General features: G+C 41.0%; 1 protein-coding gene across 1 annotated transcript in view; it reads right to left on the bottom strand.

The window, feature by feature from the left end:
- Positions 1–1,921: 1,921 nt before the first annotated feature.
- Positions 1,922–23,913, bottom strand: part of VAPA (VAMP associated protein A) — a 39,705-nt gene continuing 17,713 nt past the window's right edge. The window contains exons 3-6 of the mRNA XM_066626037.1: positions 18,930–19,033; positions 15,231–15,311; positions 8,190–8,366; positions 1,922–4,566 (exon numbers count right to left, since the gene is read on the bottom strand). Of these exons, the coding sequence (XP_066482134.1) occupies positions 4,411–4,566; positions 8,190–8,366; positions 15,231–15,311; positions 18,930–19,033 (518 nt within the window). The 3' untranslated portion in view covers positions 1,922–4,410. The remainder of the gene's footprint in view (positions 4,567–8,189; positions 8,367–15,230; positions 15,312–18,929; positions 19,034–23,913) is intronic.

Genomic DNA, 23,913 nt, shown 5'->3' with positions numbered 1-23,913 from the left:
ATTTTTAGCTTTCAGAACATTGTTCTGACATTACTTTGCACAAACACAGCTTTAAAAAGGAAGTACTTTGGGCACTTTGTTCAAGAGTTGGACTTAGACCTTGAAGGCCTAGGTTTAAATTCCCACTCAGCCACAAAGCTTCCTGGATGACCTTGGGCCACTCACTATTTCCTAGCCTCACCTACCTCACCGGGTGGTTGTGAGAACAAAAGGAGGGAAGAAACCATGAATACTGCCCTGAGCTCCTTGGAGGAAGGGCAGCATCAAAATGTGAAAAATAAAACTGCTCTCTGGCAATACTGAACAAGGGGTTTGCTGGACTCCTTCAAAGTCGATGTTGGCTGACTGAGGAGGTACCTTCAGTGAAACCATTCTTTGGTCATCAGTCTAAACCAGTGGTTCCCAAACTTTTTAGCACCAGGACCCACTTTTTAAAACACTATCAGGACCCACTAGCATTAAGAGACTAAAAAAAAGATTCACTTTACTAACCGCCCAAGCCTCTATTTTTATCCTTTTTACTATGGTGCTGGTGGTAGGGACTATCTTCTGGAGCATGTGTTGACTTCCATGTTCCTCAGATTGTGATAATTCTGGTAGCCTTGCATTCCCTTCACCTGGCCTACGATAAGGGCCAAGACACATTCACACAAATGTGTGGCTTAGTTTCACTTTCCATAGAGCTCAATGGTTTTCATTGTCAGCTTCCAGCTTGTGTCAATTTCACAGCCCACCAAAATTTAGGCTGTGATCCACTGGTGGGTCATGACCCACAATTTAGGAACCACTGGTCTAAAAAGTATAGCTGACCATCAAAGAAAAGAAGTTCTCCAAGGAAGAGATGGGAGTTCCAACTGCCATCACAACCTCTCTTATGTCCAACTTTCCTCCAGGTTGCCCTGTTCTTAGATACTACTCATTCATGGCACCCACTTACAATCCTTGGCAGTTACCTAGAGCTGTTGCAGCTATGGATATCAAGTGCATGTACTGGGATATCCTTGGACAACCAGCTGGAAACTTGTTTCATTCCATTTATAAGGATGCAGGGTGAAATGGAGCTGAATAAGATGCAAGTCAAACACTGAAGGCAAGATCAGACTCAATTTATCATGCAGAACCGCTGAAGCCAAGGATGTGTCCTCCTCATGTCTCAAAACACAACTTGCAGCAGCCTTTGCCCAGCATAGTCAAGAGTGAAGGATATATACCCTGAGGGGAGATTTCTCAAGGAATCAAGACAATCTGTAAGTAGCAATGATGTATCTGTGCACCAGCCAGGATGTATTTGGCCACATTGAGTGACTGACCATGCTGGGATTGAAAAACCTGACTGCAGTTTTTATATATCTGATTATGCCAGACCATTTATCAGTCATTACATGCAACAACACTGAAGTGTTATCATTGTGCATGATACAAGCACTGTCAATTCTGTTTCATCATAACATCTTGACAGAATTTCAAAGGCATTAATTTTTACAATTCAATTCACGGCACCCATTCACAGTATTAGGCTGCCACCTAGTGTCCCAGCAGCCCAGAGTTTTTGTAACTGTGCACTGCAAGGGGCCCCCCGTGCACAAGGATATTCATTTGAGAGACTTATCTCATTCTTGTCAGCCACTTCCCCCCTTTTTTAACTTATTAAAGTAAAGCTTGAGCTTAGCTAATGCTTAGGCATCACTTTAGACTGAGCAACAGAAGGAATTTTTTTTTATTCTCATCTGTGTTCATTAATCAGCTTCATTTAGACATCCTACATACTTTGAAATCCACAGTGTTCTCTTTGTATAAGTAGTAGAACCACTAAAACCTGTTATGAAATCTGAATGCAAGGCTTGTGCTGTCCAGGCTGAGGGCGAATAACTTGCAATATACATGAACTCTAATGCAGGGGAACAAATGGCTCTCACACAAATTTAAATCACTTATTCTTATTAGGGACAAACTGTCCTCACATTTATGTACACAAGCAAGCAGGCAAAGTTCTAACCATTTCAGGAACAGACAATTTAATCCATATTACATTATTTCACTGAATACAGTTGATATCATCCAAAATCACTCCTGAGAGCAAAATAGTTTAGCATTACATTTTATATACAGTCATGAAGGGATTATTAGAAATCAGAAGCGCATCCATTTAAGCAGGAGCACCTCACTGTACATATATTGGTTATGATGCCCAAATGCACTTTGACTCATTGGAAATTATCTTTGAAATTTATACCCCTACTAGAAGGCTCCTACAGGCCCTCATAAGCTAATTTATCATTTGTTCTCCACTTATGACAATCTTACTTATGACAACTTTACAACTTTATTATTTGCGTGGCATAAGATCATTCCCACATCAGAATACTTTCTGAAATCAAACATCCAATTCAGTCTGGCTTTCATAAATTATTCTGTTTCTAACCCTAAAATGTATAACCAGTACTACAAGCCTTTGTATACACTAACAGTAAACAGATCTTTGAAGCTTTCCTGTTCTACATAGAAATAACCAAATATATCTAGAGAAGTTGCAGCCTGTACATTAGTCTTTTTTTTCTTGTAATCTTCCAATGATCAACTTCCTTTAAGGAACAGGTTATTATTTCTTCTGACGTACCATTTATACACCACAGTATGAAGAGTCTTATTAGTTTGAGAACCGATGAAGTGAAAACCAGACTTGAGCATACTTCTTCCAGTTACTAGGGTCAGCAAAGACTTGAATGCAGATTCCGGAACACACACAAAAAGGTTACGTCTGTATTTGCATGCTTTTAAAGTGAAACATCAAGCAGTGGTTTGTTCTTTGTCTTCTTTGCAAATGGCAAGATTCTTTTTGTTAAGTTTACCATAGAGAGAGCAGTGACAGTACATGATGTAAGTACATCTTCCATTAAAAAAAGCACTAGAAATCAAAGGCAACCAAGATGATGTATATTTTTGCTAGGACAGTTCTCAGCTACATAAGATCTAACACGCTTAGCTGCACCATATCCAAGAATATACAAAATTTTGCTTACAGGACTAAGCCTTCCAGAATGTCAGTTTTAAAATAATTCCCTATGATGGATAATGGTTAAGAATAGCGGTATTGTGCTTTCAAAAATATCTACTTAATGACATAAAGACCAAAAATGAAACAAGCCACAAGATTAAGTGCAGAGAAACAGTTCAGACTCAAAATAAATTTTCTAGAACACAAAGGGTATGCATAGCTAATGTGCCAAGACATTTGCTGGACAAAGCTTTATTTTCCTCTCATAAAATTAAATTAATGAAGTTAGCTCAGCCAGAATCAACTTTCTTGCATCATTAAAATGAGGGCTTTAAAACTTTATAAATGTATTTGTCAGTGTTAACCAAGATGCAATTCTAAGGAATATTTGGACTAATAAACTTGAACAGTTTATTGATCATTAAGGAAATACTAGGATCCCTAGTAAGCTAAGGGAACATCGCCAATACAATAGGAAGTTGCCTACTCAATATCTGCAAAGTCAAGCAGTACTTTAAGACAAATTTAAAATATCTGCTTCTTAGAATTAGTCTCAGGTCCCAAAACAAATTGAATTCTGGCCTTTTATTTTTTCTAGCTAAAAAGCCAAAAAATTGTTGCTGCTGTTAAATGGTATGGAAACCATTCCTCTCCTTCTGAAATTTCACTGACGCCAGTCCAAGCCACCACGGCTAATGGACTGAACAGTACTCCTCTGTCACAAGAAACAGGTTATGTAAAAAATTTGTAAGAAAATCTTTCTAAAAGTACAATTCACAGAAACAAACTACCCAGGAGAACGTCTGTTAACAATTTTATTATTATTTTTTGTATGTTAAATATCATGGGACAGGGCTGTAAGGATGAAGAACTTTTTCCAACAACCGCCTCACAAGGGATAAGAAATTCTGCCATGATATTAGCAAAGTAAGGTAAAGGAGAAAATTACACACTAAGAGGAACCATTTCCCCACAGATTGCCTCATCGTATTCCTGAACAAGTGGGATTAGCATTCTAATCATCATTTTCCAAGAGGCAAGAGCAACAGATAGAATTTTAAAAGGATTATTAAAATAACATTTACAAGACTTTGAACAATTTTTGAACTCTTATTAAAACCACAGAAAGAAAGAACAATTCTTTATTTATGACATTTCATAAAGGACTGAATGTGCAACTTACACCTGCTATTGATGAAGTAATATACATTTTTGTCCAGCAGCCGAACAGTTTGTCTGTTTAATTGTGTTTAACCGTGCAAGATCATTAGAGGCAAAGCCTGTATGATGCTGTACACAAAAATGGTCACTTGGGCCATACCTACCAATGAAGTGGTAGGCAAATACACATTTTTTCTGGCCAAGAAAAAAAAAGGAAGCTGCATTTCTGCATGCTTCTCTCTCTTTCTCCCTCCCTACAAGATGAATTTCCCTAAAAAGAATCCAATAAAAATGGCTGCAATTACAACAAGAAGTGAGGGAAGAGGATTGGAGCCATTATCTCGAAGGGCCAAGCCTGATGATCCAGATTTATCCGAGTGTGCCACCTTTCTCTGTCTCAAACCTTCATCCTGAAAACACATGTAAGACATTCATCACTAGAAAATTCAGCAGAAGGCGTCATATTAGCTTTGAATCAAACTAGAACATTTTATTTTTGAAAGTGTTTAAATGAGAATACAAGAGTGTACGTGTGCATGTGTGTACAAGAAGCTCAGGCATTCAAAAAGGTTAGTTGGCCCTGATGATTTTTCTGTAGCCATCTCTAATAAATCCAGCTTCAAGATTACACACGCGCACAGGTGCTTGCGGATACAGGACCTTCTATGCTTTGGCCAACTAAAAGATTTGCATGGCTCAGTGTAGCAGAAAGCAAGAAAATGTAAGAAAACTAAAAGCCAAAGGGAAAGATTTTAATTTTAACCCCTGCTAATTGGGTAAGAGGCACTTTTTTCAAGTGGGTGCTCCTCTTTGTAGCAGGGGGAGAGTAACTGTCCCACCCCACCCCAGCAGTGTCTTTTCTAGTGGCTGTCTGCTGGTGTTCTTTTTGCATCTTTTTAGATTGTGAGCCCTTGGGACAGGGAGCCATTAGTTATTTGATTTTTCTCTGTAAACCGCTTTGTGAACTTTTAGTTGAAAAGCGGTATATAAATTCTGTTAATAATAATTGCCCAAAATTATCTGTCTGTCAGACCTATCAAAGATTACAGGAATGCCCTGGTATCCACAGGGGGTTCCATTTTGGAATCCACTCCCCCCCCCCCCCCATAATAACTGCTGATACCAGGTAATGCTCCCCTGGAGGTGAGGGGACACCGTGGGGAGCTCCACGGACCTGATCTGTGAATAAGTGAATCCACGGATACAGGATCGGCAGATACCAGGCCTCCATGTACTTTCATAGTGAAATGATTTAAATCAAAGAAAAAAGTCCATTTCAATTTTTGCCCAGCCCACAGGTGTACACATTTGGTCCCTGCTGTGTATATGCAACATTAAGCAGAAATGGATTAAGTTTCCCAGTTCCTAAACTTGATAAGTTATTAACTGGTAGTTCCATTAATTAAAACATGAAAGTTTGCAATGAGATATTTATATGGCACTATTAATGCACAGAAATTACACCAGCAACAAAACGCTGCGGTATATCTCCAGTTCCTGACAGGAACTGTCCAGACTGGATGGACAAACTGTGGTCAGGAGGAAAGAATGCAGGCAAATATAACGGAACAAAAAAGGTAAGCAACAGGTCATGAGGAATAAGTAGATTTTTTGGGGAGGGGGTGGGGAAGAGAAGTGGCACTACACACATACTCAGGGAAGGTCTCAAGAGAATAGTGGGTTAAGGAATTTATGACGTGGAAAACATCAGGCCATTTCAGACACTGTACAAAGCCACAACTTGTTCCATTTCAACCTGACTTGTTCTAGTTTCACCTCTACCATCTATCCCAGTGGTTCTCACTATCCATTGTGACATCTGAGTCTGAAGACCGCAATCTCTGCCACCTTAAGGGGTGGGGAAGAGAGAAGGCAGCGACGCAATCCCCAGGATTGAACTGCTGCGGGGGCAGGTGGCTTTTTAAAAACCTACCTTACTTGCTGCTGGGGTCTGGGGAATACAGGGAGCCCCACGGAGCCCTCTACAGGGTTCCTCACACCTTGTGGAAAGTGAAAATAGCTATCATAACCCACTTCCAGTTTCGTGATCAAGACCAGTAGCAGGTAAGATAGGTTTAAAAAGCCCCCTGCGCCTGCAGTAGCATGATCCTGGGGAGTGCATCACTGCCTTTTCCCCCACCTCCATACAAACTTACCCTGGGAGTTCCATTCCTGAGAAGTTTGAGAATCCCTGCCCTATACTCTCATGAAATGTCTGGATAAATCTCAAGCTCATTGTATCTTTGTGCTTTTCCAGTAGCTAGAATCTCATCAGCTCTGTTCTTGCTACTGGTTGGGAAAAGAAAGGGGAGTATTGTAAGCCGATTACTAGCTTCTTCCCATATTTCCACCTGCTCTCAGCACATCCAAGAAAGAAGGGCAAACCACACTTCTACTCCCTTATCCTTTCCAAGAAAAATTAACCTCTTTTGCCCATTCTCCAAAATGAATACATTAAAAGTGCTCTGGCAGTAATGTCAAAAACGAAAAGAATATTTTGAACAACTTTATTTGCATGTCATATGTTCATATCACCCCTGAATGCTTTTGTCCGAAAGGTGACAACTCAGAAACCTTTGATCCTTTCATGTTTCTTTGCATTTTTTGTTTGTCAAGGGGTGGTTAAATTTGTGATAATATCCTCAAAACATCTATACAAAAGATTAGGTAAGGTTGCCTGAGAGATTTTTTAAAAGATACCGTAAGTACAGAAAAATCACCCTTTGAATAATTTACTTTTCCCTTCTTCCTGTTCCACTGAAACTGGTCACATGTATTTAAGTTTATTTTTCCACACACACACCACTAGTGCTTCACCTTTAACTGACATATTTAAAATTGTATCTAGTTAACGAGCTGTGTAAGTAGGCCACAATTTAACTACACCACTGAAATGTACCATGAGCCACTTGGGCCATTCAGAGGAAACTCAGAAAACAGCAGAGAAAAGGAAAATAATTGTATGGCTATGGAGAAAAGCACACGCACATTTGTCAGTAAGGTTTCAGGGTTCTGGATATATCCCTACCTCCTTCCCATGGCTCCCAGCTCTTGACAGCCTACACACCATGGTTTCTATTTAAGCTAGTCAGACATGCATTTAAATTGCATAACTTGTCCCGACTGGGACTTGAGCCTGCAAAATAGGGCAAAACCATGGTGGGGAGGCTAACAATGCTTGCTGCCGTAGTTTTCACACCAACTTCGGCCCTCCATGTCATTTTTCAATGACAAGCACTTATTGAAATCCAATGCCATTTCCCCCCCCCCTTCTCCATTTAAAATGGGAGGGAAGCATGACTGGAATGAAGCACATGCTTGCATAGGGTGCAAGACACAAAAACACACATGCCCCTCATCCATAGTTTTACTCCATTTTGTAACCCCCCAGTTCCTATTTAGAATTAACTCTAAGCCACATCATGGCAAGTTGTACAATTAAGTACACCTCTAACTGAAGTCTGACAACCTTTCTCTGTCTTCCCTGCTAGCTTTCAAATGTTGTACAAATCTCTATATATTTTTACCCAAGTGCAAAATCAAGGTAAAACTTGGGTTGACTCAAGGTTCACTGATGCAATACCAAACCATAACTTTGTGTTGCATGCAACCCATAACTCTCAAAGTAGTACCAAGATTTGACAAGATTTTAAAAAAAAATTAAACCTGTTTTATACACTGATGGTTCATACAGGATTGCCAGGTAAGACAGTTCAACTAATTTAAACTAAATTAACGTTAAATACCTAGACTGATTCACTCCTAACTGTATTTAAATAATTAAAGTTTATTTTTCTATCTTACATAGAAAAATTGCAGGATTAAACATTCTGAGGGGAAAGTTTGCTGTGATTTTACTAAATTCAGCAACTCTTGGGAAAAACTAAATTAAAGAACACATAATTAGAGTACTACAATAAATATTTCAGTTTGTACCATTTTTAAAATGGACACCAGTAAGCCTTCCGCAATCAGAGTCCAACTTCACTGTTGAAGAGTATCTCCTTCTATAGCCCAACAACATGTAACTTACTCTCAGGTGTCTATTCTCCTCTGATAGTTTCACCACGTCTGCTTGAAGCCGCTTGCATTCTTCCACTAGCTTCCTTGTTTCAGTGTCATTAAGTGAAACACTATGCGGTTTTGGCATTGGACCATCCTGTTTAGCTGTATTCAGTATTGGAGCAGACTTGCTTGCATCTATGTCATTCTGTAAAAATTAAACATTTCAAAAAATAGATTTTCTTTAATCAAGTAATATTAAACACTTTTTAATTTTACTGTCACTTCATAAAAAATACAGTAATCTTTTCCAAGATGACAGCTCTAAAAAAGAAACACCGCTACATTCATTCTTAAAGGTGGCAGTAAAGAGAGCATCAAGATGTTTGATGAGTTTCTCATCTTGTTCTAATACGAGAAACTACTCTAAGAAGTTTGTAATTTTAGCCTTGAGTGCAAGATGGCTCAGTGCAAGTACAACATTCCCAACTGCTTAATGGTTGACAGAAAAACTAGCGGACATTCTCTCCACTTTCTAAATTGCTTACTTCAAGGGGAACTGGCTATGGCGACTCATGCTTTAGTTATTTCATGATTGGATTACTGTAATGTGCTCTACATGGGGTTGCTCTTGAAGACTCTTTGGAAACTTCAGCTGGTACAAAATGCAGCTGCTCAGGTGTTGACCAGCGTAAGATAAATCAATAACATCTCACCAATGTTTTTTCAGCTCTACTGATTGCTTTTTTCCTTTCCAGGTGTAATATAAGGTGCTGCTTATTACCTTTACAGCCCTACATGGCTTAAAGTGAAGATATCCGAAGAACTCTCTTCTGCCATATCACTCTACCCTTCCAGTAGGATTGGCAAGGGAGGCTCTCACATGCAGCTTGCTGCCAGAGTTCACTTGATGGCGATGTCAGGAGTGGCCCACTGAATGAGAAATTTCCTGCTCTTTACTGCCTTTCTCCCTCCTTGTCAGTGTTCTGCCAGAAGTTCAAGATCCAAACCTTTAAATAAGCTTTTCTTGAGCCTGATAAATGTATTATTCCCCATAATTCTGTTTTAGTTGCTGCTGTTTGTTTTATTATATTTGGACTGAATGTTTTCATGAATATTTCTAAGTTGGCAGGAAACCCCTAAATGGAAAAGGGTGTGGTAAGGCTTTTTTCCCCCAAACAGTTAATGTAGTACAGATGTAACTAATGCTACACCATAGTTAACTCTTAAAATTGAAGGGATAGAGGAATTTGAGCATGAGAATGAAGGTTGACGGTTTGGATATCAGGCACAATATATCTGAAAAGGGCCTGCAGTGTATATGGTGTAGCATTCAACAATACACACAACGGACTTTAAATATTACAGATATTATTTTTACAATTTTTTTTAGTAATACAATACAGACACAGCTACTGATTCATACTTGCTAAGCAGCTTTTTAAATGCCAACATCATATATCCTACACATCCAACACACAAGGTTAAACCAGAGACAAAACTCAGCTTAATATTCTACACCAGGGGTGTCAAACTCGTTTCATACAGAGGGCTGAACAGAATTTGTCATGTTTGCTGAGGGCCTGAGGTGATGTCATTAGGCAGAAGTAATGTCATTAAACAGGTCATAACCATAAATAAGAACTTTTTCTCACTTAAGAACTCATTAGCTGCAAATGACAGAAGAGAAAATATACAAATCTTGATCATATTTCAAGATATGAGAGAGCCCAATTTTCATGAGAGCTGTCCTTTCAGCAGTAACACCTCATAAGAACATAAGAACCTCAGCACTGCTCAGCAGCTGAGAGCCTGAGGGTCGGATAAAAAGCTTCCATGGGCCACATCCGGCCCCCAGGCCTTATGAGTTTTGGCTTTCCATGTTAGCGGGGAAAACTGTTAAAATATATTTTTAACCACTGAGATAGCCACTGCTGAATCACGTTATGAAATAAAAGCTCACATTCTGACACAAACTGACAACCGACTACTAGGTCCACTGTGTCTCTGACAGGGTTCAGCTGCAACAGCAAGACACAGTTTGACACTAAAACAAATAGGTCTGAAATGAGCTTCGGACATTAACAATTTTTTCTCTCCCATCCATTACTCAAGAGTAGTCACTTTCTTCCTTTTTTTTGCAAACCAGAACTTGCCTAAGGCTCCTTCAAAGCTAATTCTCATAGCACTAAATCATACATCTGGTGTTACATCTGAATGAGCCAAGGCCATCTTAGCCTACATGTTCAGTTGCCAGGGAACATTTGTGGTTCTGCCCCCTACACAGAATTAAAATTAAAAATTAAAAAGCCACTATGTTCTCCTCTACTTTAAGCCTAACTTTGATGTTTTCTTAGCTAACTACAATGCATTTAATGAGAAGTTTGAAAAGCCTTACGACTCCCTCAAACAAACCTAATTCATCTTGGGTTTGACCTCACTGACTGGCTCCATCCTGTCAATCTTCTGTCTATATTTTGCAGGTACCCGAAGAGTGTTGCTCCTGACTGGAGTTATGTATGTAAATTCTGATATAAGTAAAGCCTGAGGTGGCAGCTGAGACATGCCCTCAGCACTCAGAAGATCTCTCTTTGCAAGATTTAGGGGAGTGACTAAACCAACGTCTAAAGGATTAATTTCTGCAACCTCACACTGCTACTTAGAAAAACATAGATGTTATATACAAGCAATCAAGCAACAGCTTACAAGGCATATGAAAGGTAAAAAGAAGCTGGCTTCAGGCACAACTTTACTGACGATGGGCACAATTCTAACCAGGTCTACTCAGAAGTAAGTCCTATTTTGTTTAAAGGGGCTTACTTTCAGGAAAGTGTAGTTAGGATTGCAGCCTATGCTAGGGAAAGAAACCCATAAGTAAACAAAAGGTTATTTTAAGTAGTCTTTCTACAGTATTTCCCACTGCTGAGATGAAACATCTATTCGAATTTTAGAAGTGGCTTCTCTCTTTGGTAGTAGAATAACAATCCAAGTTTTGGCTGTGCCTCTGGTTCTTGCTATCTTAATCTAAAGGCAAGGACTCAGAAAACAAGCTAGCACCTGTTACAGCTAACAGAGATCCAAGACTCAGTTTTTGATATGTAAACCACACTGTTCTGGCACCAACCACTTTCTCCTGATTGCATACTCATGTGATCAGGTTATTTAGCATTTTATTCCATAAGATAAAAGATTTTGGGATTGCTGCAATTTTTTCATTTTCAATATTTTACTGCAGAAGCAGTTAAACCAGTTGTTCCTGAACTTTTTAGCACCAGGACCCACTTTTTAAAATTACACTCTATCAGGACCCACCTAGGTTTACCAAACTTTTAAAAAAAGTAAACTAGAAATAAATAATATTCATTCAGAAGTAATAACAACCAGAAAAAAATTGTATTTTAAACATGCCAATAAAGGTCTTGTCTTGTCTTGAACCAGAAAAAAGACCCTCAAGCATTTATATCCCTATTTTTACACATGCTTGCAAAATGCAGGAGCAGAACTCTTTGCAGGGTAATCAGCAGCATCTCATTTTTGAATAGCATCAGTGCTTGAGGCAATTAATTATCTGATCTTTTCATCATCCTTTGGCAACCCACCAAAAATCAGGTTGTGATTCACCAGTGGGACCTGACCCACAGTTTGGGAACCACTGAGTTAAACCATTAAACTACAACTGAGCACGTGACCCATTCAGTGTTAAAAGGCTAAGCAAGTTTAATGAACATAATACTGTAGATATGATTTCACAGTTGGTAAACCCATTTACATGTATTCATAATGGAGCCATTTACCACAAGGGCTTGTGCTACATTACATTTTGTAGCATTTATTTACTGTTCATTCGTTTTAACCATCAAATAATTGCTGGTACTTTTGGTGTTTATTTCATTTGTATACCACCTTTCACTACTTCCTAGGGATTAATTCTTGCTTATCAATAGAGACTCTGAGGGTGCTCAACCTTCCCACAATACAGAATTCCACATTGGCATGATGCAATTGCAAAACCACGAAATACACATAACTGTTATTACTGCTACAAATCAACATTATGGGTGAACTCTACATATTACATTTCTGTGGTGCCAAGAAATGTTGCTGAGTTACTTGACCACACACAAAAGTTATTCAGCAGCTTTTCTCAGCACCAAAGAGACGCAATATGTAAACAAGACCCAAAAGATAAAAAAACCTTTTCTGCTTCTCAAATGTCTCCATATGAGACTAGATGGACCAGATTTTTTTTGGGGGGGGGGGGGGCTTGTCTCCTTTAGCATTTGTTACCTCCTAATTTCCTTCGGAAAGTGGTTCTCAAACTTTTCCAGCTCATGGCTCCCCTGATCCTTGCAGCCATTGGCCATGGCTCCCCATTACAACACCTCACCTCAGTTACCCCCAAAATGGGGATGAAGGTGTTATAATTATACGCTAGAAACAAAAAAAAAGCTGCCAGCACTCTGAGGCTGCAATCCTAACCACACTTACCTGAGAGTAAGCCCCATTGAACAAAATAGGACTTACGTCTGAGTAGACCTGGTTAGGATTGTGTCCTGAGTTTGTTAGCAGCGCACCTGGAGGGTTTTGGAAGGGGAGGGGGAAGTGATGAATTTGCTGGGGGAGGGGAAGACTTTGTTTTGTGTGTATCTGCTAATTGCAAACTGATGCAAACTGAGACCTGGAGACTGTTTGGCTGCAATCCTAACCTCATTTTTCTGGGAGTAAGTCCCATTGAACACAATAGGACTTACTTCTGAGTAGACCTAACTAGGATTGTGCCTTTTGTCTTACAATAGCAGCCAACAGAGTACCCCCCCCCCCAAAGGAGGCAGGAAGAAAAAGGGGGATGGCTGAAAAAGAATGGGCATTTTTAATTTTTAATCAATTTTTGGAGACAAAGCCATCAAGAGTGATTTTTTTTTCTTTTTGAAGGGGGAGGAAAAAGGGAAAGGTGAAGATCCTTGTTTAAGCTGACACAGACCTCAAGCCTATGTAGTTCTACTCAGAAGGAAGTTCCATTTGAGTCAATGGGGCTTACTCCCAGGAAAGTGCGGAAAGGACTGCAGCCACACCTAGCAAGATTACAGCTCAGCCCAAAGTAGATGGGGGCTGCTCACACACATACACCCCAACATGCAGATGCCACCCCTATTCCCCCCAGGCAAGACAGAGGAATGCAGGCTGGGGCATTTGGACCCCCCCCCCACTAAGAGCAGGTTGGCTCCTTCCTTCCCAAGCAGAGGAAAGCGCTGAGCTGCTTGTACTTACTCTTCCCTCCCAGTTTGAAGCCTGCAAGGAGGGCGCCCTGAGCTGATGAGATGCACCACCTCTGCCGATTCCCAGCCAGACTTCTCTCCCACCTCTCCCCACCAAGTTTCACATGCCCTCCCCACCTCACGCTGCCCCACCCACCTCGTTCACAGCTGCAGAAAAGCAGCAAGGCAGCACGTGCAGCTGAGCAGAGCAGCACAGCTACGGCCAGCTCTAACCCCACGACGCCCCTGGAGGCTAGCCACGCCTCGCTAGGGAGGCGGGATGCACAGATTGAATACCTCAGCCTAAAGAGGACAATCTACCCCATTCCCATCTAGCTTTTCACAGGTTATTCAACCAGGCAGAAGAACTATTTTCAAAGAATTGATTTTTTTCCCCATTTTAGAATTCTCCTGCCTTGATCCTTTGTTCTGCTCTGCAGATATTTAAAGACTAGTTCATGATGTTTTGACGTCGCCTTTTAAACTATATTTTATAATATTCTTTAATGTTTTCAATATTGCTATACTCTGCTTTGAGGGTTATTTTCTCAAAAGAGGTCAACATATTTAGTTTTTCCCCCCTCTTTTCTTAAATTTGGTATGTGGTATTTATAAAATGGGCCCACAGTTCACTATACCAATAGAGGGTATATAAAACATGTATATCAGCAGGCACCAAGGTTTACTAAAATTTGAAAACTTCAGCCCACCTGTTTTAACTATCTTCTCATTTCTACCTTCTATAAAGCACTATTAATTTTGACACCAAAAACACATAACTACTTCATGACCAAACAATTTTAATAAAACAGGCTTAAAATATGCAAACATCTGTAAGTCATCTTCTGGTCAAGAACCACAGGAACAAAAGAATAAAGTTTGCACTAACAAAATATTAAAATGAACTTCTGGGCTAGGGGAAAAAAACACTGAACTGGGAATTTCAGTCCATGATGGATAACATGAGCTATACTTTTCAGAGTAACTTTAAAATTATTTTCCATACCAGCCTTTCTTAAGATAGTACAAAACAAAGTGTTGCTTCTCATCTCATTCATACTGGCACTGCCCCACTCTCTGTCTGTAAAGGTTCCATTTCAGAGTATCTGGGCCAAACTGGAATTATTCCATCTGCAAAGCTATCTGGTCCCTTCTCTGGAAATAAGCTTTACCTTTGCCATTATCCCAGCCAGGCACAGCCATGATACAGGTCTGTCCAAAACACTGCAATGACCTCTCTCACATGTGGAATTCTGGATCACATGTTCATCACCACAAACACCACAGGAATCTTGTGGCTGCAGGTTGGAGTTGAATGTGGGGAGGGAGAGAAAGTGGGCTTGAAGGGTAACAGATTTGTACAGATGGAAAAAGTTTTAAAGCACCATGGGAGCGCTGTGAAAATGTAATACCGTTACTGGAGAAGGCTCCTATTTTCTAAAACTTTTATACAACCCCTGCAATTCTAAAAAGTTCCAGAAAAATGAAAACTAGAAGACAGCTTTAGCAGGTTCCTCATTAAATGCAAAGTCTATGCTTCACAGCAAAACCAGGGCCATAGATTTCCAGACACCTCAACAACTCAACTTTTCATTTGTGAAAAAGTCAATTACATAATTATTAAATTAACTGAAACAATCAACATCATTAAGAGCAACGAAACAAAATATGGCTAGAACCACTTCCATAGAAGGACTGTTTCAAGTCTTGGGTGTGCTCATTCAGCACGCCAAGTCCTTGCATGTGACTGACACCATGCACTACTGCAGTGGTTCTCACACATTTAGCACTGGGACCCACTTTTTTTTTTTACTTACCAGCTTATCATTTTCATTAGGCATTTCAAATACACATCTCAATTTGGAGTCCATTAATTCCTCAGGTTTTGCCTCCTTCCACTAGAACAATGAAAATACATTAAAATGTAATTGCTGTACTCTTGAAGTCTTCACATTCATTCATAAGAACTTGACCCAATATGAACACTTCAACTAATGTACAGGTTTTAAGTGATAGTTCCGTAGGCAATGTACAGGTGCCCCCCCTGTATCCATGGGGGATCTGTTCCAACCCCCGCCCCGTGTGGATATCGAAACTGCTGAAAAGAAGGGACAAAATTCACACAATGTGCCCCTTCCCCCACGACCTTCCGTTTTCTTCTTTAACAATCAGAATATTTCTTCCTTTACAGATGTTATAACAGCAAAGTGACAGGTAGGCAGGTAGCCTGCATGCTACGGGGACACAGTCAGAACATGAACAGGAAGCAGGAATTGATCCTAGATACCTGAACCCCAGATACTGGATTCATGGATATGTGGTGGTGGTGGGGGTGACACCTGTGTCAGGCTTGGGAGTAGAAAGCCTAGATTAATATCCCAGCTCAGCTATGAAGTTTACTGGATAGGCAAGTCACTATCCCAGTCTAATTCATTACATAGGACTGTTCTGAGGAAAGCCTAATATAATAAAATATAATAATAAAAATTAATAGTTATTGTCCAGGAACTGAAACTGGGAAAATGACCATTTCAATTGTGAATTCTTTGGTTTAGAGAGGGCTTTCAGGAAAGAAATTCATTTAGCATGCATTAAGAAAAAGGAACTTCATTCAAGTGGTTTTAATACTTAATGGAAACTGAAAAGAAAGCCACACAGATTGTTACAGGTCCCTGTCCTTCTATACACCTCAGTAGAGAGCAGGGGAATAATAATGCAACAGTTGACCAGTGACAGAAGATATGAGACATTTTGCAATACTACTTGAATGATTTAAAGGGAAAACTCTAAAAGCAGCTTCGCCTGGACATTACATGCTGGCTTAGTATAACTACAGTGCAAACTCCATATCTGCGGATTCCGAAATCAAGGATTTCATCGTCTGTGGGTTCCGAACCCAGGCATGAACCCACTGAAGACCTCCTAGATGCAACTAGAACCTAATTCTGGTTGTGTCTGGAAGGCTTTCTGAGGATCGCAGCAGTTTAAAGTCAACTTTCGGTTTTCAGCAAAAACCAGAAGTTGCCTTTAACCAATTTCTGCCCAGTCCACAGGTGAACACATTTTATCCCTGTTGCGTATATGCAACATTGGGCAGAAAGGGCTTAACCTGCTCCAGGCGGCATTCAGAGGCCCACAGAGACTGCATGAGGCCTCTGCAGACCTCAGAAAGGTTCTGGATTTAAACATTAGTGGATTTCGGTATCCAAGGGAGTTCCGTTCCCGGAAACCTGCGGATCATGAGGGCCACCCTTTTTTTTCATATAGACAATATGATGAACAAGGTTCTTTCCCAAATTCATAAAAACTCCCTTGCTTGTGATCACAATACCTTTTCAGAGACTGTGCAACTAGAAATAATAATTGGTGCCAAGAATTTTATTCAAAACTAACGAAAATATTCAACGAAATGTGGTTATTAACAGGGGCTGCAGATAAGTGTTGATTCCAAATTCTTGTCCCAGGTGACTTCTTACTTGCTGCTTCCTTAGACTCTCATATTCATTGTTTGCCTTTTTTTGCATACTCTTATTAGTGGCTTCTTTCCCCTAGCACCTTCAGTCCTTTGTATTTATATTCCACCCTCTGTGCTCTTATTAGTGAGACATCCATCAAATCCTGTAAACCTTTTGAGAACACGTTCCTGCTTGCTCAAATCTTCAACTGTCAATTCAGGTGTATTTACCAGTAGTAGCTGTGATTGCTCACATCTATGCATTCAGATTCATCCTTGACTTTTTATCTCCTAGCCCAGTGGTTCCAAACTTTCTAGCACCAGGACCCACTTTTTAATCCATCAGGACCCATCAGAAGTGACATCATTAACTTGGAAGTGATGTCATGACCAGAAGTGATATCGTCGAGCAGGAAAATTTTTAATGCCCCCATACGACAAAATTAAAAGTAACTTAGGGCACAATCCAAACCTGCGCCGGAGCAGGCAAGCTAGGAGGCTTGCGCTGCATCCAACGCAGGTTCGTTGGCTGCAGCTGCTCAGCCAGAGGCAAGGGGAAGCTCTTACCTGGCTCTTACCTCTTACACCTGGGTAAGGGCTGCTCGCCCCAATGGGTCTCCTTGGACCTGCACCACCTCTGGAGGTGGCGCATGTTTGAGGATAGCAGAGTGGCTTGAAGCCACTCCGTTCTCCCCGGGGACGGGGGTTGGGATACGGCATAACTGCAGGTCCCAGTCCCACCCCCAGCTCCCCGCGCGCGCGCCCATCACCCGCCCTCCCCTGCCCAGAAATGCCCCCTCCCACCTCCTCCATGCTCCCCCCTACCTACCTTCACCACTTGTGTTGGCGCAGGTGTGCTGACCCAAGTAGCAGCAAGGAAGCTGCCGCGGAGGCTTCAGCTTCCTCCCATGGATGCGCAAACGTGCTTTACAGCACGTTTGCGATCCTCCCGCAGCACTTACGCCAGCCTAAGTGCCGATTAGGATTTTGCCCTAAGTAAATTAAAAGTTTAAAGAATAACCCTCTTAACCCTCCCAAGCAGTTGCTGATCTGTTAAAAAAAATTCCTAAAACATCTCAAAGGGTGCAATCCTACCCATACTTGTCCAAGAGTAAGCCCCATTAACTATCATTGTTAAAAGCCTATAAAGGACCACCCTCATTATCCACAGGGGTTCCATTCCAGGACCACCCCACAGATAAGGAAACTTGCAGATAACTAAATCCACAGGTTTCGGGGGCCCTGTAATCCTCCAGAAACAAGGTAAGCTGCACTTCCCTCACCTCCAGAGGATGTTCTGAAGGCACTGGAAGGCCTTAGAAAGTCAGTTCCTGGTTTTCATAAAAACCAGAAGTAACCTTCTAAGGCCCAGGGAGGCCATGCGGCCTCCCCGGCCTTCATAACACCCTCAGGAGGTAAAGGGAACACAGCTCCCCTCACCTCTCCAGAGTCCATGTGGGTCTGACCCACAAATTTGGGAACACATGGATAATGATATCTGTGAGTTCCAGATTAGCACATACAGAGGGCCCACCTTCTGTACATAGTAGCCTGTTTAAAGCACAGATCTGTAACACTTTCCCAAAAGCAGTCACCTACTGTGGTAGCATCAAGTCTAATATATTAAAAACAAAATACACATTGAAATGAATGGGCATCCACCTGGTGGGTTCCATCCCACAGTTTGAGAAATGCAGCCCTGGACATTATATATGGCATTTTTGCCCCTTTCTCTAGTCTAAAACACTGTAATGGTGAGGTCTGAATTCCAGGTAGGCACCTGTGTCTCCTACATAGCTTTTTCCCTGGAGCCAAAGAAACCAGTCCAAATCCCCATGCAATTTCTAAGTGGAAAGAACATTCTGAGATCTCTGCTTAGAAATAAAGCATTTCAGATTTCCAAATAAAGTCTTCACAACGCTACCTATCCTCTTATCTACCTACCCTCTACCTACTCTTCTCTGTGTTGGAAAAGCAGTTCAGGAGAAGACAAGACTTCAAGAAGAGACACAATTGTAAAATAATCTTATATAACAGTTATGTATAACAGTTGTTTACTTACCACTGCTTCCATATCTGTAATGTTTGATGGGGCAAAGATTGTCTGTACCATAAACTTGTGTTTACTCTTCTCATTTGGATCATAGTCAAAAGGCTGTAACATCACTGCATAATAGACAAAGTATGAATTGAGATATGTAAAACTATATTTCCTAGGAATATCAAATTTTCACTGAAACATTTAAAACTCAGAACCAAAGAACTAGCATTCAAAAGCTGAAACACAATTTCTTCCCACAAGTAAGTTCTACTATTCACTGGCAAATTTACCTTTTCTAAGAACCTGTTCTTTTAGTAGCGTACCTAGAAGGGTGCAAGGAGGGCAAATGCCCCAGTACCCTGAGAACCAAGCTGAGAGTGGATGCAGGAGCACAGCCACTGTCGGAGCAATTACGTGCCACTCTGAAAGCCGCCCCTCCCTTTAAAGGGTGGGGGAGGCCCTCCAACCAGTGGGGAACTGTGCTCCTGTAGCCACTCTTGGTGTGGTTCCTGGTCATGTCTGAGGGTCACCCCCTCTCATCCACTTTAAAGAAAAGGGAGGACAGAGGAGTAGCCTTCGGAGCAGCAGGAAGCAGTGTGCACCTCCTACAATTCCAGAGGAGGCATGCGCTGCTTCTGGCTCCAACAGAACCCTCTGCACTGCTTCTAAGCATCACGAAATGTTCCATCAGAGCATTCTGATGCTGATGGAAGTGGCACAAGCGAGTGCCACTTCCTGGAGGCAAGCCTCCTGGGCGCCGCTTCTAGCGATGCCAAAATGCTCCAATGGAGCCTGGGCTGCCTCTTTCCCCCTTTGTACGATGATGTCACTGCACTTACTTCTGGGTCAGGGACGGGGGTGCGGCAACACAGAGGTGGCCCTGGAGGACCACAGAGGAAAAGCCCAGGACTGCCTTTGTGTATTGTCCCAATATTCTTAAAGATTGGCAAGTGACAAGTTCCCTTGTTTTTGCACAACAATCTATTTTATTTGATATTACTAGTGAATTAAAAACTGCAGACAGAAGAGGAAAATGTGAAAAAGGTGGGCATAATTTGCTGCAGAGCCACTTTACAGCCACCACTCTGACAGATACCTATACAAGAAAGGTACTAGCAAGACAAGGACCTGAACTAAATGATGTGCTTTCTTGAGGTTATTCTGAATCATTGAGCCAACGCATCACATGGGATTTCATCCCAATTAAATTCTCTTGTCCAAAACTTTACAGTCATGTACAGAGGTCCTCTGAGGAGGGCCCCCAGTATCCACTGAGAGGTGGGGCCAGGAGCAGATTCCCCACTGATACCGAAGGCCAACTTATTAATTATATTTTATTTTACTGTTTATACACTTTGGGTGGAAGGTAACACAGCATTTTCTAGTTCTTGGTGATTACAACAGCCAAGCTACCACAGAATTCCAGTGGGCACATTAAATATTGCCATTCCTGAGATATGGAACAAAGCAGTTGCTCCTTAGACTTCTTAACTCTAAACCAGAGGTGCCCAAACCCCAGCCCGGGGGCCACTTGCAGCCTTCAAGGACTCCCAATCCGGCCCGCAGAGAGCCCCCAGTCTCCAATGAACCTCTGGCCCTCCAGAGACTTGCTGGAGCCCACACTGGCCAGACACAACTGCTCTCAGCATAAGGGCGATTGTTCGACCTTTTGTGAGAGCTATGAGACATGGGCTCCCTCCACTGCTTGCTGTTTCACAGCTATGATGCTGCAGCAAAGGAAAAGCTGGTCTTGCTTTATGCAAGGCCTTGAGCTACTGCAAGACCTTCAATCATGCATATAAGTTCCACCTCTAATATATTCATTTATGTAAATTTATGTAAATTTATTCAAATCTGAAGCGTAGATTAATTCATTTTTTCCTGACCCCCAACACAGTGTCAGAGATGATGTGGCCCTCCAGCCAAAAAGTTTGGACAGCCCTGCCCTAAACAAACCAGATCACCGCACATACTCGCCCATAAGTCAACCCCACAGATAAGTCAAGAGCAGGTTTTGAGCCAACAATCATGGAATTTTCTATGACCCTTGGAGGTGTCTGACTATAGTTTTGTCTGATTTTACCCCAGGCCAGATCCTGAAAAATAACCTACCACTAATTGTTACCTAAGAACTGTAGCCTCTAATTTATTAAAAACATAGTAAAAGATCATAAGATACATTTTTATTCTTTTTAAAATTCTGGTCTTCACCACCTTTTTGTAAACACTATCAGAGTAAGTGCACTGTAAACTACATACCAGTAAAACAGTGGTTCCCCACCTGGTATTCACGTACTCCCAGGGACACTCAACAGGACCTTTAGGGGTACTTGAAAAAGAATGGCAGAAAAAGGCAGGCCATGCTCCAGAATGCCTTGCAAGGACCAGCAAGGCAGGAAGGGAAGTAGCTAGTTGGCTTTGAAAGCCCCACCAACAGCTAGTTTTTGGTCATCAATTCATGTATGAACCAGTGATTGAAAACCAGCACAGTAAAAAAGCTGAAACATAATATGGAAAGTGATCAATCACCCAGAATGTCTTAGCACACTTCTGGTGCAAAACAGGGCAAAGGAAGAGTCTTCTGTTCCTCAAACAGATAAAAAGAGAAAACACTGTGATGAATACATGAAGTCTGGGTTTTCATAGAGAGGAGATGAGGGCTTGTATTATTACAAACATTTTGCTAATATGAAGGGTACAATTTATGGAAACAGGCTACCAAGGAATACGCAAATGAAAAAGGCAGGGAACCACTGCAGGAGATTCATGAATCAAGTCCACTTTTTAAGGTGTCTGGTGTATTAAGCAAGAAGCTCTACATACAACATACAACCCATAACACATAACTGAGAATGTGCAATTCAATTTACAGCAGAGAGATGTGATATTTGCAACCCTTTTTACTCAGAAGTAGACCCACTGCTTTCCATGGGTGTTATTCTTAAGTAGGTGCACTGAATTGTAGCCTGGGAAGGAGGGTCCTATCCTGGTATTTCCAAAAACAGACCTGCTTTGCAAGCATTTGCAAAGCAGAACCAGGCTGCAGCAGAAGGAAGGAGAATAAAAGGTTAACTTTGGCTGGAATGTCCCTGGAAAGTAACTATAGCAACTAAACTAGGTGCCTGCCTGAGCTGAGCAACAGCTGAGCTGAGCAACCAAAGTTTCAGAGTTGAAAGGCTCTGCCCTCTGATTGAACCGTAGATGAGGCAAAGTTATAATTGGAGCTTGATTACTTGGCAAAAATTTCACATACTATACATTATCTACTGTAATACTCCAAGAATGATATATTAGGAGACACAAACACCAGGGACTACAGACCAGTTCACCCATGCTGAATGAGTGGTTACAAGACTAAACTTCTTGTGGGATATACTTTTCCCCCCCAAAATAGATTGTACTGCTTCTTTCTGTCAATCAGAATGGAATGCAAAAGATAAAAGCTGATGCCTATCCAATTAAAAGCTGCCACCTTCTTCAATAGGAGAAAACATATACTGAAACCACTGTCCTTTATGGTCTGATAGATTTCTTTAGCATTTTTATTGTTTATTTCATATTGTTATATTTTAGGCTGTAAGAAGCTTTCAGCTTTTAGGGTGAGAGAAAGTAGATGCATTAAACAAAACAAACAAATGTAAGGAAATCAAGAACAGCTTTCCTCTTATACCAATTTCATAAATGTATGATATCTATTTTTCTCCAGCTTCCAAGTATCTAAAAACCGAGAACTGTTGAGGCCATGGAAGCCAGATAATTTTACCTTAGCTTAGATTCCAGACATCACCTCACACAAGACTGCAATCCTATGCATGCATAACTGGAAGTAAATCCCATTAAACTCAGTGAGGCTTATTTCTGAATATACATGTATAGACTTGCACTGCCAGTCATTTACTTCAACTTTAATTAAAAGAACTGCAGCCAAGATGAAACTTCCTATACAACAATAGTCTGACTCATTACTCCCATTCTCTGACACAGAAATGCTAGATTCACTTTTATCACTATCAAGTCAGTGAGTGATATTGGGAAATATGACTCATCAAAAATGTCATTACCTCATCAGATATTTGCCTTTTCCTCCCCTTTCATTTGATGCATTTCTGATCATACTACAGAAATAAATTCAGAGCAGAAATACAAACAAAACACCATAATAAAGTACCAGTTCTACTAAAACCATTACCAGGCATACTTTAAGACACATGTAACATGCACATGGGGGGAATCTACAACAGCTGAAAGGATTGAGTGCAGTGGCCAATGGCACAATTAAGTGGAATGGAATACAAGAAAGAAGGAAACAAGATTAATTAACCCATTTTTGCCCAGCCCACAGGTGTACACATTTTGACCCTGCTACATATATGCAACATTGGGCAGAAATAGCTTAAAAGTGTAATACGGAATATTCAGTGGTGGGGATAATAATACACTAGCGGGGAAGGAAAATCAAAATGCAATTCAGTATGTTCAACGACTCACACATAAGTAGTTTCTAGGTAACAGACAAAAAGAGGAAATTCATTCATGGCAACAAGGTATGTATCAGTGCGAGCAACTATGGCAGCAAAGAGGAACAGGTCATAGAGAAATCAGAAGGGTTATCCAGTAAGAATTGGGACTGGAATACCAGGGGTTTTGTAGTAGCAGGAGGAAAGGGGAGAGGAGAAGAGGAAAACAGGAAGTAGGGGAATATCAATATTTTAGCTGTGGCAAAACACTGTGGCAGAGCTGCAATTTTCTGCAGCCTGAACCAAAGTTTTTAGACAGAGAATGAACCCCCTGGTGGGCCATGAAATCACTCATTTTGGTTGGAATGGCTAGTCTTTCTCCCAGTCCAATCATTCTCAAGCACCATGAATGCCTCCTAGGACATTTAAGAGATAAAAATGCTCTAATGACTTGTCACATATGCAAAACACACTGCTCTTCTTAGATGTACACAGGCTTAAGAAGCCTCTGCCACCAGGCAAAACCATTCACGGCACCAGAAACCAAT

Source organism: Tiliqua scincoides, chromosome 4, assembly GCF_035046505.1.
Source record: "Tiliqua scincoides isolate rTilSci1 chromosome 4, rTilSci1.hap2, whole genome shotgun sequence".
Classification (NCBI taxonomy): Eukaryota; Metazoa; Chordata; class Lepidosauria; order Squamata; family Scincidae; genus Tiliqua; species Tiliqua scincoides.
This window is presented reverse-complemented; position numbering and strand designations above follow the sequence as displayed.